The 16,663-nt window shown below is 51.3% G+C and overlaps 2 protein-coding genes and 2 long non-coding RNA genes across 8 annotated transcripts in view; 2 read left to right on the top strand and 2 right to left on the bottom strand.

Annotated features, from left to right (window-relative positions):
* LOC109263874 (uncharacterized) overlaps positions 1-2,900 on the bottom strand; it is an 8,425-nt gene extending 5,525 nt beyond the window's left edge. Inside the window, exons 1-2 of one of the 2 annotated variants that reach the window (XR_008420515.1) lie at positions 2,794-2,900; positions 2,163-2,256 (exon numbers count right to left, since the gene is read on the bottom strand). This is a non-coding gene — a long non-coding RNA (uncharacterized LOC109263874). Of the gene's footprint in view, positions 1-978; positions 2,257-2,793 lie in introns of those variants that run through there. The other variant, XR_008420514.1, reaches the window with a different exon arrangement.
* HOXA3 (homeobox A3) overlaps positions 1-9,505 on the top strand; it is a 15,768-nt gene extending 6,263 nt beyond the window's left edge. For 3 of the 4 annotated variants that reach the window (XM_053897932.1, XM_053897933.1, XM_053897934.1), the window contains exons 2-3: positions 6,037-6,682; positions 8,072-9,505. In XM_053897932.1, coding sequence (XP_053753907.1) covers positions 6,157-6,682; positions 8,072-8,871 — 1,326 coding nt within the window. In that variant the 5' untranslated portion in view covers positions 6,037-6,156 and the 3' untranslated portion in view covers positions 8,872-9,505. Of the gene's footprint in view, positions 1-3,068; positions 3,181-6,036; positions 6,683-8,071 lie in introns of those variants that run through there. The other variant, XM_053897935.1, reaches the window with a different exon arrangement.
* LOC128775641 (uncharacterized) lies at positions 9,187-13,612 on the bottom strand. Its single transcript, XR_008420516.1, has 2 exons — positions 13,040-13,612; positions 9,187-10,538 (listed from the first exon to the last, which is right to left on the bottom strand). It is a non-coding gene; the product is annotated as an uncharacterized LOC128775641 (long non-coding RNA).
* Positions 13,599-16,663, top strand: HOXA2 (homeobox A2). The gene is made up of 2 exons (XM_019443661.2): positions 13,599-14,800; positions 15,448-16,663. The coding sequence occupies exons 1-2, from the start codon at positions 14,407-14,409 to the stop codon at positions 16,185-16,187; spliced, it is 1,134 nt and encodes a 377-aa protein (XP_019299206.1). The 5' UTR covers positions 13,599-14,406; the 3' UTR covers positions 16,188-16,663.

The following is a 16,663-nucleotide window of genomic DNA, read 5'->3' as shown; positions in this document are numbered from 1 at the left end:
ACCAAATCAGGTTTCCCCTACTTGAGAGGGATTTACATCCCCAGAAGGGAAACGCTGCTTCTACCCTCCCCCGCTGCCGTCCTCGGGCGCTAACCGTGTTTAACTGAGGCGGTTTCAAGTGCCCTAAAACACCCCTTGGAAATAAAATGTAAGCTTTAATTGCTGTTCAATTACTTGTCAGCATTTCATATGATTTATGACCCAGTTCTGGCGCATTTTTGACCCAGTTAAAGACTCATAAATAATATAGTTTCGCTAGAAAGAATGAGAGAGGGAATAGAGGTTTGTTAAAGGCATCTTTTTATTGTCACTTCAGTGCCAGCCAGCGGAATAAATATCTAGGGATGGACTCTCAAACTGGTTCTGTATAAAAGTGTGCACAGTGAAAAGAAACCAGTAGTCCAGTTTATAGAGCACCAGTTGGTTTTTCCTTCATGCAAGGAGCTAAAGCCACTCCATAATAGCTAAACTACAGCTATAAAAAACAGGCTAGTCCCCTTTTACCCTCAAAATGCCAGCCTCACCCTCACAGGCAAGCATATTTCCTCATTAATTTTCCTCTCCATTCCCAGATTTCAGTGCCTCTTGTGCCTTACCTTCCTCCCTGGCTTATAGACAGCCTTGCAGGGACCCCAGCGCCCCCCACCCCAACCCGCAGACCTGTTCTCAAGGAGGCCCCTGCAAAGGGTAGAGAGGCACAAGCACACCTTCGCTATTTCAGATATTTTTCTAGCGCTGGGAAAATGTTTTCTTCTAGTCCTGGTGGGCAAGACATAAGGGAGCACAGGGACTGAGGAGGGGGGTTTGGGGGAGCGAAGGGGTCCTTTCCACAAAGATAACCTCAGTGGTTTTGGCTGAGCAGGGTGAATGGCTGCGGGATTTGCCTAGAAAAGACACCGCAGCCGCAGCAGTGGGCAATTTCTGGCAGTGAAAATCGGCAGGCGGTATTTTTCTCTTAAAAAACAGTAACACAGAACCTTCAGCAATCATAAATTATTACCTTTAATCACATCGCCTGCCTTGCTCTAAAAGCCAGTCCTGTGGATTTCAGCAGAGAGGCCCAAACCCGGAGGTCTGCATGCCAGGGTGTGAGACCAGTCTTGAGGTCAGAGCCAGATTTGTGCCCACTGCAGCCAGCTGCCCAGAAGCCATCTAGTCTGGGACCATCCAGCAGAGACCCTGTCCCAAGCTCCCACTCCAGCTCTCCCTCAACTCCCATGGCTCTTCAAGTCCAGTCCCAGCATTTTGCCCGGCACAGTCTTGGTGCGGGTGAAAAGGTATGCGCCCCAGATGCCCCAGCCCTCACCTCGGAACCCTCGGCCCTCTTGGCCCAGGCGGTCCCCTCCCCTGGCAGGTTCTCACGGAAAGCTGGCCTTCCCTGCAGCTGGCTTAGCTGAGAAGGCGGTGAGAGTCGTGTCAGCAGTTTGGAGGAGAAAGTGCGGGTTGATTATTGACCCACGCCTTCTTTCTTCAAATGCCACATCCGACCAGGCCAGTTTGAAGAGAAAATGCAGCGGAGCGATTTTTGCGGCGGCTCTCACCTCCTACGCCGCCCGGCTCCCCCTTTTAAGTTGCGCTGCCGCAATATGCCATAAGGAGCAAGTGTTTGCTGTTTTGTGCTCTGTTTACAGCTTTGGGGCGCCGAGTCATAAATCTTGCCCAGCCATAAATGACAAAAACCATTGGTATGCATGAGGCCACCCTGGCCAGGAGTGCTTTTTGATTTCTCCCTTTTCCCTTGGCTTTGTTTTTGCTTTAAGGTGACACTTTGGCTCCCTGACAGTTTAAACATACTACTTATATTTTTAACACCTTCCTTTGAGAAGGACTGGCCGTTGACACCTTGGAATTGCATGAAAGCTCCATTTCTCTTTTTGCCACACACATACCCTTGCAGAGTTCGCTGGAGAGTGGAGGGAGGCATTAGAAGAGAGAAAGACCATCCTCCTTAAAGTTGTGGCAGTATTGCGGGGCACACCCAGGCCTTTCCTTTGCTCAGTGTCCCTGCATACCACTAATTAGAGAAGAAAACATTATAGATGTCGGTTTGTGTTGGGGTCAGAGTTTTATCTGTCTTTTCCTGTGAGTGAGCTGCCCGTCTGTACTATGAAGTAGGCATAGAAAAGCTGGAGACCCGGGTTTCTAGGCACCCTAGTACGTACCTGAGCCCAGCGCATCCCACTTCACTGCCTGGACTTGTGTCCATTTCCCCCAGGTTACTTCCCTCTTGGCTGCCAGGATTTTAAGAGTTTCTGCCTAAAAATATAATGAAAGACAGCCCAGTTGGCTCTTGGGGAGGTCTCTTGAGAAGGGAGGCCCTATCCCTGTCCCCCAAGGATTGCCTTTGAGGTTCTCAGGTTGGGGGTGGAAGATTTGGTAAAGTGCTCAAAGTCTGGGGGACTCTCCTTATGGTTCTCTTTCCCCTTGCACCCCAGCTGGAAGTGTTCAGAGCAGAGGGTTACATGGTTTCTCAAAAGGATTCCCAAGAAATAGAGCCCGGCAAGAGCCCCTTTGTGAGAGCCGTTTGTCCTCATTAGCATAATTTTCCTGGACTTTAGTGACGCCTAGAAGCGAGGAGAGGAGGGCGTTGGGGGTTGGGGGGAGGCTGCCCTCCTCCCGCCGCCGCGGAGCTCCCCCTCTCGCTCCTGTCCCTCCCCTCGCCTCAGCCCCATCCCCCACGCCGCCCCGCGCTTCCCCAGCCGCCTCGGCCTCCCCTCCCGCCCGCCCCCAGTACCCCCCACCGCACCCCGCAGCCAGACGCTGCTCCGCGTGTAATATTCATAAGAAACATACCCAAGTCGGTGCCACTAGCCCAGGCAGAGCCCTGCGCCGCGCTAGCGCTTATCTCCGGGCCACGGCTGCTGCCCTCGGGAAGGGCAGGGGGCGGGGGTGTGGGGGAGGGGTGGGTGGGTGGGGTGGGTGGGAGGGGGGGGGTCCAAGCCGCCCCAGTCCGCCCTGGGCGAGCCGTGCCGGAGCAGCGAGGCGGCCACGCTCTGCGCCGCGGCGTCCGGGCCTCGGGGTCTCCCTCCCGCCAGCCGTCTCGGCTGATGCTGAGGGTCGGTGCCCATCCCGCGCCTAGGGGACCCGGCCGGGCCGCTAAGCCGGGCCGGGGGCCGGAGCCCGAGCCCGAGCCCAAGCCCGAGCCCGAGCCTGAGCTTGCGGCGCTCATCAGAAGTTAAGGTAAGCAGGGCCACAACCGGCCGCTCTCCGCGCTGAATGGCGGAGTTTACGTCTCGGTGATTTATGGCTGCAGACTTAAATCTCGGTTCAAGAAGAGTTCACAAGCCGGAGCTTCCTTCCCGGCAGTGACTGATACCCTTACACTTCGAGTTCAGGCCGCTTTCCCATCCCCGCCCCCACCTCTTCCCTCTCCCCTAGCCCAGCCCCAACTTTTCTGGGTTGGGGAGGGAGGGGTGGGCAAGGGGACGAGGGGGCTCTTACCCGATATTCCCGCTTAAACTCGGGGTGAGGGCAGGCTGAGGAAGGGGCGGGAGTGGAAAGAGGGAGCGGTGTCTGAAGGAAGGAGGTTGAATTTGGGCAGATCTTCCAGAAAGACAATAGGGCTTGCTTTCTGCACTCAATTTAGCCTCCTCAACTCTCTTTCAGCTCTTGCACCTGGGGGTTATTGTCCAGAAACAGATCTTTTAGGAGGAATCTCCTCCCACCCCCAGCCCTTGCTTGAGGGGGTGCAAAGCAAGTTTCCTGACTGGCAGATCTCCAACTTCTTTACTGGATTGCAAACTTTGGGGGCTGGGGTGGGGTGGGAGGGGAGAACTGTGTGGGTCCCAAGGTGGTTGTCTGCTGACCTCAAACAATAGGAAGGACTCTGGTGGGATCTCCAAGGTGAATTCATATTTTTAGTTTATGGGGGTTGTTGTGTGCTCTTTGGTTTTTAATGGTATTTTTGTTATTTACAAGACAATGATCAACTTGATGAAAAGGCTTAAGTAAGCAGCAGGCCAGTGTAGCTTGTGATAATGGATTGAAAAGTCACTTGAAATGTTGCACATTCAAAATCACCTTTATTTTGTTTTATCTAATATCTTGCTGTTCAGGTGTCTGGAGTAATTTTCTTAACCTGACATTTTATTTTACACAAGCCTGGTATCTTAAAAATTTATAATGGCAGACAGTAACACTGCCAAATGTAATAGAACTATTTTCAATGAAAGAGCAGGAAACTGAGACATTCAATTACTATTCAGTTTTAAAATTTATTTTATCCTTTTTAAATTTTTGATCATAGTATCTGTAGCTTCCAAAATAGAAACAATACTCCAGGGCTCAGGATCACGCACACTAACTTCGAATAAGGGAAGCTGTAATTTTTAATTGAGGTTCTGGAAAATTAATTGTGCTTGTTTTCCATATGTTGGTCAGATTGTTGGTTTAATAATGAAATCCAAAGGAGCCCATTATTAAAAACAAAATTGTAGTCATCTGCTTGTGGATGGCTTTTTCTAGTTAACAAAGTGTCTGCTATTCCTAGAGAACTTGAATGACTCCAGGACTCAAATATACATAGTTGGGGCATGAACTAAACCATTTTCTTCTTGAATTTGTCATTGTATTTTTTCTTAAATGGTCACACTAACATTCTGAGTGTGTGTGTGTGTGTGTGTGTGTGTGTGTGTGTGTGTGTATGCATATTAACTCACGTAGAACTTTTCTCAGCTGAGAACGAGAGATTGACCATGCACAGGTTGAAAACAAAAATAAAACAGATTTCACTTCTGCAAACTGCTTTCTAAATAATATATTTTTAATAAGGGGTTGAGAAGGCTTTCAGTTGCTTTTAAGATTTCCAGTCTTGACCTTTACTTGGTGTTTCTGAAGCAGGTAAATAGGCCAAGTAACAAACATCAACAACAAGAGCACACAAAGATCAGGGCACTCTGGCAGGATTTTATGGCTTGTGCTTCCATCCCTCGTCCGGAGCCAAATGACCCCCATACATCAAATTACATAGCAGTTTCTAAGACAGAACCTATTATCGTTAAGTTGGAGGGAGAGTTCAAGCCGTGGTCATGGAGATGAACGCTGGTTTTTCAGGTTCCTGGTGGGTTGTTTTTTTCTCTAATCCATCATGTTTTAACAGGTAGAATTTGATAGTTATCCTGAATAACAGCACCTCAGAAAGTCCAAGGCAGGAGGGTCTGGGGACCTTCTGTAACAGGGGAGAAGAGGTGGGAGTGGCTTGCTGGGTCAAGCCTGAGAAATAGGGAGAGGAAAGGAGTAAAGAACTGTCCAGGATTTGAGTTTGACTTGCTGGAGCAAGTGTTGTTGTTGGTCCTTTTCCACGCAGGATGTCCCCTCCAAAGTTTTTTCTCTTCCCTTCTTGGCTACAAGGGGCTCATTTGGAGGAGGTAGGTCATATCCCCTGCCCAAGGGTAGATTAACTGCCCAACAAGCTCAGCTTCTGAAATCCAGCGGGGTAGTAGGGCAATTGCCTGAAAATGTTTTGTGCATACCTGTCTTGGGTGCTGAAAGATCCAAGAAGGGGCTCGATGGGAAGTCACCCCGCATCAGGGCTCTTTTGCCAAATATTAGTCCTAAAGCGAGGATTGGAGAACAAATTGGCAACCTAAGCTCTCCTTTGCCTCCTTGCCCCCTTCCCCATGATCCTGAGAGGGAAGGAGTCGCAGGGCTCGCTGGACAAGGCCAAAGAGCAGAGACGAAGGGACACCCCAAGTTTCTTCTCTCCTGGAAAAGAAGAATCCCAGCCCTGTTCCTTTCTAGCCCATCAACCTTTCTTCTTTAGGACTCCGGTTCTGGAGTCCCGGCTTCCAGCCCTCACTTACTCTCCTCCTCTCTCCCCGGAAAACCCCCTAACTCCAGACGCAAGTTAAGCAAATATTTGTAGCTGCCAGTAAATTCCAGCGGCTTTTTATAGCGCGGCTCTCTGCGCCCGGGGCCAAGTCGTGCTGCTAAATATTGCTGACCACTTTTTCTTTTATGGCTTTCATGTCACTTAGCTATTGAGAGTAAGATGGATTTGCGCGGAGCCCTCACCGCGCTGCGATTCTCGCCCCCCAGGTCTGCGCGGGGCAGCCATTGGCGGCGGAGTATCACGTGACCGCGGGGGCGTGCCAATGTGCGCCCTCAAGGGTGTCAAGCCCCTGTCAGAGTGTGCGATCAAGATTGTGAGACAACGCGATGCAAAAAGCGACCTACTACGACAGTTCGGCGATCTACGGTGGCTACCCCTACCAGGCAGCCAACGGGTTCGCTTATAATGCCAATCAGCAGCCGTATCCGGCGTCCTCGGCACTGGGCACTGATGGCGAGTACCACCGACCTGCCTGTTCACTCCAGTCGCCCGCCAGCGCCGGGGGCCACCCCAAGGCGCACGAGCTGAGCGAGGCGTGTCTGCGCACCCTGAGTGGCCCACCCAGCCAACCCCCAGGCCTCGGCGAGCCCCCCCTGGCCCCGCCGCCCCCCCAGGCCGCGCCCCCTGCTCCACAGCAGCCTCAACCCCCGCCACAGCCCCCAGCACCCGCTCCTGCCGCGCCCCCACCCCCCTCTTCAGTTTCCCCACCTCAGAATGCCAGCAGCAACCCCACGCCTGCCAGCGCAGCCAAGAGTCCCCTACTCAACTCACCCACCGTGGCCAAACAAATCTTCCCCTGGATGAAAGAGTCTCGGCAAAACACAAAGCAGAAAACCAGCGGCTCCAGCTCAGGTAAAGCCGTACCTTCTAGAGGAGGGGTCCCCTGGCCTGGCTCCCGGGCCCCCAAGCTACCTCCAGTCACAGTCTGGGAGCGCTGGAACATTTTCAAGAACTAACAGCTCCTTCTCCTTCAACTAGGGGGGTGACAGGACTCTGTGTCCAGGAAACCCCCAGACAGACCTGATGAGAGTCTCTCTTGACTTCCTCAAGAGCAAGTGGGGCCTAGTGAGTTTGGAACTCCTTCTTGTTACACTCTAGGAGTTAGGACCTTTGGGCATAGCAAACCTGAGCTCCACACTCTCTTTTTAGCATAACTCCTTTCTAGTGGAACAGTGACATCCATCCCACACTGAAATGTGGTAGAATAAAAGCAGGCCTAGTCACCATCCAAGTCAGAATCAATGCTTTGCCTATAAACAGAGCCTATTTTTAATTTTTGCTCCAGTAGATGGAGTGGCTGCCTTACCTCTGGGAAGGCCCTACTCAGATTTAGTACAATGAAGGCAGCCAGGGATCTCCTGCGGGTGGGGATTTGGATTTGTCATGCTAATAGGAACCACTTGGGCCTACCAGAAACTAGACTAGAGGACAGGGCCTGGGTCTTAGGCTTCCCAGCATCTTGGTTACCTTTCCCCCTGCCTTCTCCAGTTCCCAGTACTCTGCTCTGAGCCTGAGCATCTGGGACCCTGCAGAACCAAGGTGGGGGTAGGGCGAAGGGGAGGATAGGAGGGTACAAGATTAGTGGATTAAATTGGGGAGGCAGCTTGATAACATGAAGAACGCTTTAAAGGGACCCCGCCAGGGGCCTGGGCCTCCCCACCAGAAATTGGTACTTCCAATGTGATCTCTTCCTTTGGGCACAGAAGGCCTTCCAGATTGGGGCTTCCACTCCACCTGTCTCCACTGGGTAGACCAAATAAGTGGCCAGTTGAGGCAACTGTGCAATCCTTCCATCAGACAGTGAAAGAGAGAAAGGTTTATTGAGTGTATAATAGGTGCCCCACATCCCAGTTACTGTGAAGGGAGTGAAGATGGGAGACCTGCCCATAGGGAGCTTGTAGTCTGATAGGCCTGAATGACTACATGGTTCAGAAAGTGAATAGCTCCAGGAAGGAAATACAGATCAGGAAGGCAAACTGGGGGTTCTGCTTTCCTATCTCTTGCCCTTAGGGAAGCCTGTGATTTGCACCTTAACTGAATGAGGGGCTAGCTACCCAGCTGCTGGCACTATTTCCCCTCCAGGACAGAGGACAGCACCTAGTTCCTCCTCCCCCTTTCTGGGCCCTGACAGACCGAGGGATCTTGGGCCCTGGAGTGAGGAGGGGCCTGGCGGGTTCAGGGGCTAGGCGGGGCCTCGGGCAGCCCCTGACGCCACTCTTCCTCTCTCCTCTGTCCTCGCAGGGGAGAGCTGCGCTGGCGACAAGAGTCCGCCTGGGCAGGCGTCGTCCAAACGGGCGCGCACCGCCTACACGAGCGCGCAGCTGGTGGAGCTGGAGAAGGAATTCCACTTCAACCGCTACCTGTGCCGGCCGCGCCGGGTAGAGATGGCCAACCTGCTGAACCTCACAGAGCGCCAGATCAAGATCTGGTTCCAGAATCGCCGCATGAAGTACAAGAAGGATCAGAAGGGCAAGGGCATGCTGACGTCATCAGGGGGCCAGTCCCCAAGTCGTAGCCCGGTGCCCCCCGGCGCGGGCGGCTATCTGAACTCTATGCATTCGCTGGTCAACAGCGTCCCATACGAGCCCCAGTCGCCCCCGCCTTTCTCCAAGCCTCCCCAGGGTGCCTATGGGCTGCCCCCCGCCTCCTACCCCGCACCCCTGCCAAGCTGCGCGCCCCCACCGCCCCCACAGAAGCGCTACACCGCGGCGGGGGCAGGGGGCACACCCGACTATGACCCGCACGCTCATGGCCTGCAGGGCAACGGCAGCTATGGGACCCCACACTTACAGGGAAGCCCCGTCTTCGTGGGGGGCAGCTATGTGGAGCCCATGAGCAACTCTGGGCCTGCCCTCTTTGGCCTAACTCACCTCCCCCACGCCGCCTCGGCAGCCATGGACTACGGGGGTGCTGGGCCACTGGGCAGCGGCCACCATCACGGGCCCGGGCCAGGGGAGCCGCACCCCACCTACACGGACCTTACCGCCCACCATCCTTCTCAGGGAAGAATTCAGGAAGCCCCCAAGCTCACCCACCTGTGATGGTGGGCTCGGGGCTGCGCGCCAGGAGAGTTCCCCCCCCCCACCCCCACCTTTCTTCGTCGTTTCCCTGTTTTGTTTTGTTTTAAGATTCTTCCTGTCCTCTCTTTTCTGTTCTCCGCCCCTTCTACCTTCCCCTCCTCCTCGTTTTGTTTTCTTTGGTAACGCGTTTTTATAGTTTATGTGACGTAGCAATCTTGGTTGCTGGAATGGCTGTCAGTATCAGTAGCGATGTTTATCTCCTCCTACCCCCTCGCTCGGCCGCTGGCCCTGCACCCTTTACTTTCTCTACTCTTTGATCAGAAACAGGGTATATGAACAAATTTTCTAGCCGAGTTCTTCAATGTGAATTTGTTCGTACATTATGGCTCCCGAGGGGAAGCAATTACTTTTTTTTTTTTAACTTTTAGATTTTTTTTAAATTGCACTTCTTGTAAAGAGCGAGAAAAAAATCAAAGGCGCTTTGAAACAGGGGCTCCCTGTGCAAGGACGACTAAGTGTACGTCTTTCCGTGTGTGTATGCTGGTGAACAGTCAGATTTATTTATATTTTTTTTGCAAGCATTGAATAATCTAAGTTTTAAATATTATTTATCCCCATCCGTTCGTATTTATATTAAAGAAATTCTGTACCCTGATTGTTCAGAAGGTTTCTTGGGCCTTTTGTTCAATAGTGTATTGGCGTACATAGAAAATTTTTTTTTATTTGAAAGGGAAATATAATTCCTTTATAAAAACGGTAATGATGCAATAATACCAGAGAGGATCCAGCTTTTGAAAAGACTGATTTAGGTTTGTAACATCCGGCCAAACTGAAAAAAAAAAAAAAACAATCTGTAAACGTGAAAAATGCTAGATTTGTTTCGAGAGTTCTACATTCCTTGCTGCTCACATTCTGAGAAACTAAACAAAAAAAATAAATAAAGTTTTTATTCTGAATAATATCCGTGTTCAGAAGGGGTTCTTTGGCCGAAGACGGGGGTCTGCGTGGAATTCAGGCAGAGGCGAACTGGCTTGAGCAGGCCGCGGCAAGCCCTCTAGCTCCGGAGTGGGGCCTGGCCGGGCGGCTCGCCCGGGAGCGCAGCGAATTCTCGGAAGGCTGTAGGAGCTCCCGGAGGCGGGCAGCTTTGCAAACCGCCGAACGCCAGCCCGCTGGGCAGCCTGATTCCCAGCTGCCACGGAGGGGCCAGCCGCAGGCGCAGAAGCTGCGTGAGTGCAGAGTGCGGGAGAAACAAAAGGCCGCGGGCCGAAGCGCGGCGGGGACGCACAGGTGCCCGAGAGGCCCCGCTGGGGAGTAAGGCAGGGCGGTCTTCTCCAAGATCTTCCTCTAGGTCGAAGAGGACCAGTCAATGCCTTAACCCTGGGAATCGCCAGCCGCGCGGAGGATGGCGAGCATTTTCTCGAGCAACCGGACTCTCTGTAGATGCTTTTCGGTCCTTTATCGCACTAGGAGGAAAGAATCACTCCTAAAATCGCCACGGGGAGCTAGGAGGCTCGAACCGGACAGCCTCACCCAGGTCTCCGGCTGAAGAAAAGAAAGGCTGAACTCCCAGGAGCCTCCCCGAGCCCTTCCCTGGACTGTTTGAGTCCCAGCTTTGGCTTCATCCTGGAATTTGGGATCTGGCATTCTCTGGATTTATTTCCTCTCCTTCATCCCTCCTCGTTCTCCTTCTGTGGCCCCAGGGGGAGGAGGGGAGATAAGGGAGATTGGCATCTTTCTAATAAAAATGCAATTTTATAAGTATTTCTTTCTCATGATGCTTCAGGAGCTAAATGTTACATTTCTACTCCTGGATTTAAGATAAGGCTACCTACTGACTGGCTGGCAGAGGCAAAAGCAGGCACAGGAAAGGGAAATATTTTCATCTTCAGATTAAAGAACTGCTTGGAGAAGGAACCAAATTCAGAAAGTGTAAGCCTCAGAACTGTATCCCCATCAACATCCCCTTTCTAAATTGGAAGCAAGGAACCACCTGCGTCTGGGGATCAGAAGCATCTGATGTGAGAAATAAATCCTCCTTCTCCCTGGATTGTATCTTTCAGAGACGGAGGTGAAAAATGTCGCCATTTTGTTTGCAATCCAAAATATCCATCATCATGGCCACTATCTTTCCCCTGAGAAGCTCCCTCAGCTGATCTTTAGAAACAGGCACTGGAGCCATTTTTGGGTATCTCCTGGGTCCACAGGAGCTGCTTTTAGGGAACCTTTTCACATTTTAAGAAAAAGAAAAAGGCTCTGAAGGTATAAAGCCAGGTAGCTGTAGAGATCTGAGTTTTTCTCTCACAGCCAGAGATGCTTCTCCCATATCTGTTCAGGGGCTCCTGATACACATTTTTTTTTTTTTCATTTTTGAAAGAGTTTGGGTTACAGAAGGAGTAGATCTACTCCCCACCCCACCCCAACCTCCCTGCCGAAATATGGCGCACCTCAGAAATGCAGAGTCTGGAAAACCAGTCTTTGTGAGGACTGGAGCGTCTGCTCTTTTAGTTGTTCAGATCTGAACTGAGCAGGCTAAGCAACACGGAAGTCTTATGAGTAATAATTTTAGAGAAGTGTATAAAATTACCTAGTAAAATAAGGAACAGTGGAGAAAGAGAGACAGAAAGAGAGAGAGAGCGAGCCAGGGAGCTCTATCCATTCAGAGAGGGAAATCTTTCAGGGATATCACTATTTGAACCCGTTTCCAAAATCTGCTATTTAGCTGAGAGGCAACTGGTTTGGAGGCATCCTTCCTCCCTCAGGACACAGATTTTTAAATGAAATTCCAATATGATTTCCCATATCTTGGCAATCAAAACATTCGTTTTGGGTTTCAAAGAAAAAATATTGATCTCACCTCCAGCTTCCAAGATATTAAAAATAAGTCCTTATTAAAAGATTCCTGGGTTAAAGCAATAGATTTGGGGAAGATTTCAGTGTTGAATGGTCAAAGAAAAGGGTTTGCTTCCAGATGGTGTTTGAATTAAGGCCGCTGAGGCGAGCAGAAAGCTCTCACCCACGCAGCCCCTGACAAAGCCTCAGCGATATGGGGGCAGCGCTGCTCTCTCTCCGTAGCTCCCCCTCCCCTTAACCCCTCAATATTATTTCTGGTAAAAGCAAATGGCAAAAGCCGCTATCCCAGAATCTGCAAAGCACCTTTCCTAAAAGCAGCCTTATAACTCTTTCTGCTGCCAGAAAGATATATTTTAAAAGACTAGTTTTCCTTGTTTACTTGCGTTTCCTGCTCTCCTCTTTGCTCGGCCACATTTGATCTTGGAAAGAGCTCGAAGCTGAAATGTGTTCTTAAGGGCCAGAAGCTGTCAAGGCTTTTGGTGAGCAAGATTGATCGCGCCCAGACTTCCTTCAGAGCTTTGTTTGGAATAAAAGCAAGAAAACTGAAAAACCTCACATTTTCCAAAATAGCATCTCTATCTGTAAGGCAATGCTGTGGGCCAGTCAATGACGGAGGCCACTTTATATGTAATTTCCAACTCAAGCCCCCTTTGATGCCGGCCTTAGAGAAGGAGTCCTAGCCTTGTGCTGCGGTCGGCCTTTCTTGTTTTCTACGTAGATTTTTCTCCCCCACCAACCTCTCTCTCCCTGGCCATCAGAATGATTTATTTTCCTGCCACGGATGCCTGCCGGCCTGGGGGAGTCTGATCACTCGGTCCATTTCAAAGGAAGCAAAAGCGAATCATCATCCTCAGGGTTTGAGGGAAAAGAGATACCTTCAGATTTCTCTCTCAGCCTCCTCCCCTCTTTCTGGCTTGGTGGATTTTTAAAAAGTTATTGTTTGGTACCTAAAGGTGTTATCTTTTGAACCCTCCAGCACAGTCCACGATGCCCTCAGTCTCAAGTCTCCGAATTGGAAAAAGGAGAGAGTGAGCAGAGAAAAGAGAACGTTTATAATTCCTCCTGAGGTTGCCCTCTCTCACCTGCGATGCTGTTGCCCACAACAGAACCTGAGTGCAAACATCCCTGGTGGCCAAGGAGCGGAAAGGTGCGGGAGACAATTTGGGCTGCCAGGGAACACGAATTGCATCTGAACCAACAAGCCCCCAATCAGAGCGACAAGGACCAGGAGAAGAAGGAGAGGGAAAGAAAAAGGAAAAGAGAGAGAGAGAGGAATAAGCGCCTTCTCCTTCCCTGCTGCTAACTTCCAACAGACTTCCTGGAAATCAGAAATACTCACCGCACCCGAGCCCTACGGGTATGAAACCCAGAATGCCAGGAGCCGCAGGAGCCTGCTCCGGGTGGCATTGCTTTGGTTGGTCGCCGCCCTGGCTACAGAGATTTGGACACATGAACCTGGGGTTGTTGTCTTGCTTGGCACATGCATCTATCTTTCTTGAGCCACTCCTGAAAAGTTGATGGCACCGGAAGGTTGGGAAGCTTCGAGAGCCGCCTCCCCGTCTTCCGCTTCCCTCTGGAGCCAGATGCATAGCTGCCTTGGAAAAGCCGGCTAACAATGGGCCGGGGTCCGGGTCCGGCGAGGGGGGGGGGGCGCAGACTCCGAGCTGGGCTTTGGGAGGGGGGCGAGGGCATGCGGGAGGGGTTTGGGGAAGGAGAGGTGGACAGAGGAGAGAGGGAAGGGGACAGGGGGGAAGAGGAAAAGAGGGAAGGAAAGAGAGGAAGGAAAACAGGAATCACTTCTGAGATCCAGTAACTGGTTTTAGAAAAGGCAGAGGAAAATGGAAATAAAAGAGGGGAGACCCCAGAATGAATCCTCTTTTCTGTGTCTTCTCTCTCTGTCTGTCTCTGTCTGTCTCTCTCCCTCCCTCCTCCTTCCCTCTCTCTTTCTTCTCCCAGTCTCATCTCCCCTCTCCCTCTGCTCCTTCCTCCTGCCTTAGCAGAACTTATGTGGCTGGGATGCGGGGCTCTCGGGTGTCAAAACTTTGAAGATTAATGGATTACTTTGTTAATGACTGCAGGCGTCAGACTGAGGTGCTTAGATGATTTGTGAGGTGCGAGGCGTCTTCCCGACAGTCCCAAACAATGCGCGGAGTGTGCGGGGGAGTTAGAGGGCGGCCGCCGGCGGGCCGGGCAGCAGGGCTCACACTCGCACACACTCACACACTCACACACACTCCCAAGCGCACACACCAGGTTCTGTGCTGATCAGGAGGCAGGCAGGCACCCTCGCCCCCACGCACTCCCGGGCATCCCCACCCACACCCACATATATGTATTTTTGCCCTGAAAAAAGTGTAAATAAAGCCTCGCTGGCCCCCAATGAGGCGTTCCTTCCCGACTTTTTTGGATCAATCAAACAGACAGTGGCTTCTTTTGATTAAAGCCCAAATTGTCATTGGGCAGAAGCAATCATGTGACAGCCAATTCGGTCCAATTTCAACCTTGTCTCCATGAATTCAATAGTTTAATAGTAGCGCGGTCCCCATACGGCTGTAATCAGTGAATTAGAAAAAAAACACCCCAGCAGCGATCTTCTATGATAGATTTTTTTTTTCCTCTGCTCTCGCCTTTTTCCCGGGCCTTGCCCCCCCAAAGCCCCTCCAGAAGAGGGAACTTTTTCTCCGAGGGGGCTCCAAGGAGAAGGCCATGAATTACGAATTTGAGCGAGAGATTGGTTTTATCAATAGCCAGCCGTCGCTCGCTGAGTGCCTGACATCTTTTCCCCCTGTCGCTGATACATTTCAAAGTTCATCAATCAAGACCTCGACGCTTTCACACTCGACACTGATTCCTCCTCCTTTTGAGCAGACCATTCCCAGCCTGAACCCGGGCAGTCACCCTCGCCACGGCGCTGGCGGCCGCCCCAAGCCGAGCCCCGCGGGCAGCCGCGGCAGCCCAGTGCCCGCCGGCGCCCTGCAGCCGCCCGAATACCCCTGGATGAAGGAGAAGAAGGCGGCCAAGAAAACCGCGCTGCCGCCCGCCTCGGCCGCCGCCGCCGCCGCCGCCGCCGCCACCGGCCCTGCCTGCCTCAGCCACAAAGGTCAGTCCAAAGACTTGGCCCCAGGTCCCGGGACCCTCTGCTCCTTCGGGGCTGCCCGGGGAGCGGTTATGGGGGAGGGGAGCGTGGGCTGGGAGAGAAGGGGGAGAGAGGGAGAGATGCTTGGCTGCCTTCCCTTCCCCTGTGGGCTCAGGAGTGGGTGTGATGGAGAGAAAAGGGATCCTGCGCTGCACAATGAGACATATATATATTTTTAAGAAGGGGGGGGGGGAAACTTTCCCTAACTTGTGTAATGTGGGATGATTTATTTGAGTTGGAACTGACCTCCTCTTGTCTAGTTGTCCTAGAGTTTGGCTTTTTGACAGTAATGAAGAGTGATAGATCGCTCTTGCTCAGCTAAGCAGCTGATGCATTAATTATAAATTGTGGTGTGGCTAATATAAAGTTTGCTCCCGGATGGAGAGGTTGGGGGGAGCCACAGGCAGGAATCTGGTGGAAGTGGAAAGAGATGGGGTCTCCCCGGGCTGGGCTCCCAGGAAAGGCAGCACAATAGCTCCACTGCATCCAGGGGCGGCCATTTTGTTGCAGTTGATCTTTTCTGCTATATTTATTCTCCAGTGGAATAACCCCGCTCGGACCCCTCCACCTCCAACTGTGCGCGTGTCTCTTGTTGGTTTCCCTTTCCGCAGAATCCCTGGAAATCGCCGATGGCAGCGGCGGGGGCTCCCGACGCCTGAGAACTGCTTACACCAACACGCAGCTTTTAGAGCTGGAGAAAGAATTTCATTTCAACAAGTACCTTTGCAGACCCCGAAGGGTGGAAATCGCAGCGCTGCTGGATCTGACTGAGAGACAAGTGAAAGTGTGGTTTCAGAACCGGAGGATGAAGCACAAGAGGCAGACCCAGTGCAAGGAGAACCACAACAGCGAGGGGAAATTTAAAAGCCTCGAAGACTCTGAGAAAGTGGAGGAGGACGAGGAAGAGAAGTCGCTCTTTGAGCAAGCCCTGAGCGTCTCCGGGGCCCTTCTGGAGAGGGAAGGTTACACTTTTCAGCAAAATGCCCTCTCTCAGCAGCAGGCTCCCAATGGACACAATGGCGACTCCCAAAGTTTCCCAGTTTCGCCTTTAACCAGCAATGAGAAAAATCTGAAACATTTTCAGCACCAGTCACCCACTGTTTCTAACTGCTTGTCAACAATGGGCCAGAACTGTGGCTCAGGCCTAAACAATGACAGTCCCGAGGCCCTCGAGGTCCCCTCTTTGCAGGACTTTAACGTTTTTTCCACAGATTCCTGCCTGCAGCTTTCAGATGCAGTCTCGCCCAGTTTGCCAGGTTCCCTCGACAGTCCCGTAGATATTTCAGCTGACAGCTTTGACTTTTTTACAGACACACTCACCACAATCGACTTGCAGCATCTGAATTACTAAAAACATTAAAGCAAAACAAAGCATCACAAAACAAAAACCCCTTTGACCAGGTGCTTTTGCCTTCTTTTATTCTGAGAGTTGATTTTTATTTTCTTTTCTTCCTGACCTACCCTCTCTCTCCTCTAAATGTGGAAGATTTTCTGTTTAGTGATTCTCCTGGTCCAGTTTCAGAGCCATCTTTTACAGATTATTTTGGAGTTTTAGTTGTTCTAAATCTAATCCAACACCCCTCTATGTGATTTCCTGAAAGCAATATATGAGGCCTGCAAGAAAGTGATCATATAATTGTATCTTCACTTTCTTTTTATTTTTGTATTACATTAGGATGCATTGTCATGAGTATTTTTGGTAGAATAAATTCTCCTTTGCTATAAGTAGCTTTCTTATTTTTTCTCCCCCCTCTTTCTCAAGGCTCATAACGGTTTCTTTTTCTTCTTTTAGTCTAACTTGGTAAATAAAATTCTGGTCACAATTCA

Source organism: Panthera pardus, unplaced genomic scaffold, assembly GCF_024362965.1.
Source record: "Panthera pardus isolate Hobbes unplaced genomic scaffold, ASM2436296v1 HiC_scaffold_8, whole genome shotgun sequence".
Classification (NCBI taxonomy): Eukaryota; Metazoa; Chordata; class Mammalia; order Carnivora; family Felidae; genus Panthera; species Panthera pardus.
The sequence above is the reverse complement of the archived record's forward strand: the minus strand, read 5'-3'. Positions and strand labels throughout refer to the sequence as shown.

Coding starts and splice junctions, on each gene's coding strand:
- HOXA2 (XM_019443661.2), top strand. CDS start 14,407: ATGAATTACGAATTTGAGCGAGAGATTGGTTTTATCAATAGCCAGCCG. Junction 14,801..15,447: donor TGCCTGCCTCAGCCACAAAG/GTCAGTCCAAAG, acceptor CCCTTTCCGCAG/AATCCCTGGAAATCGCCGAT.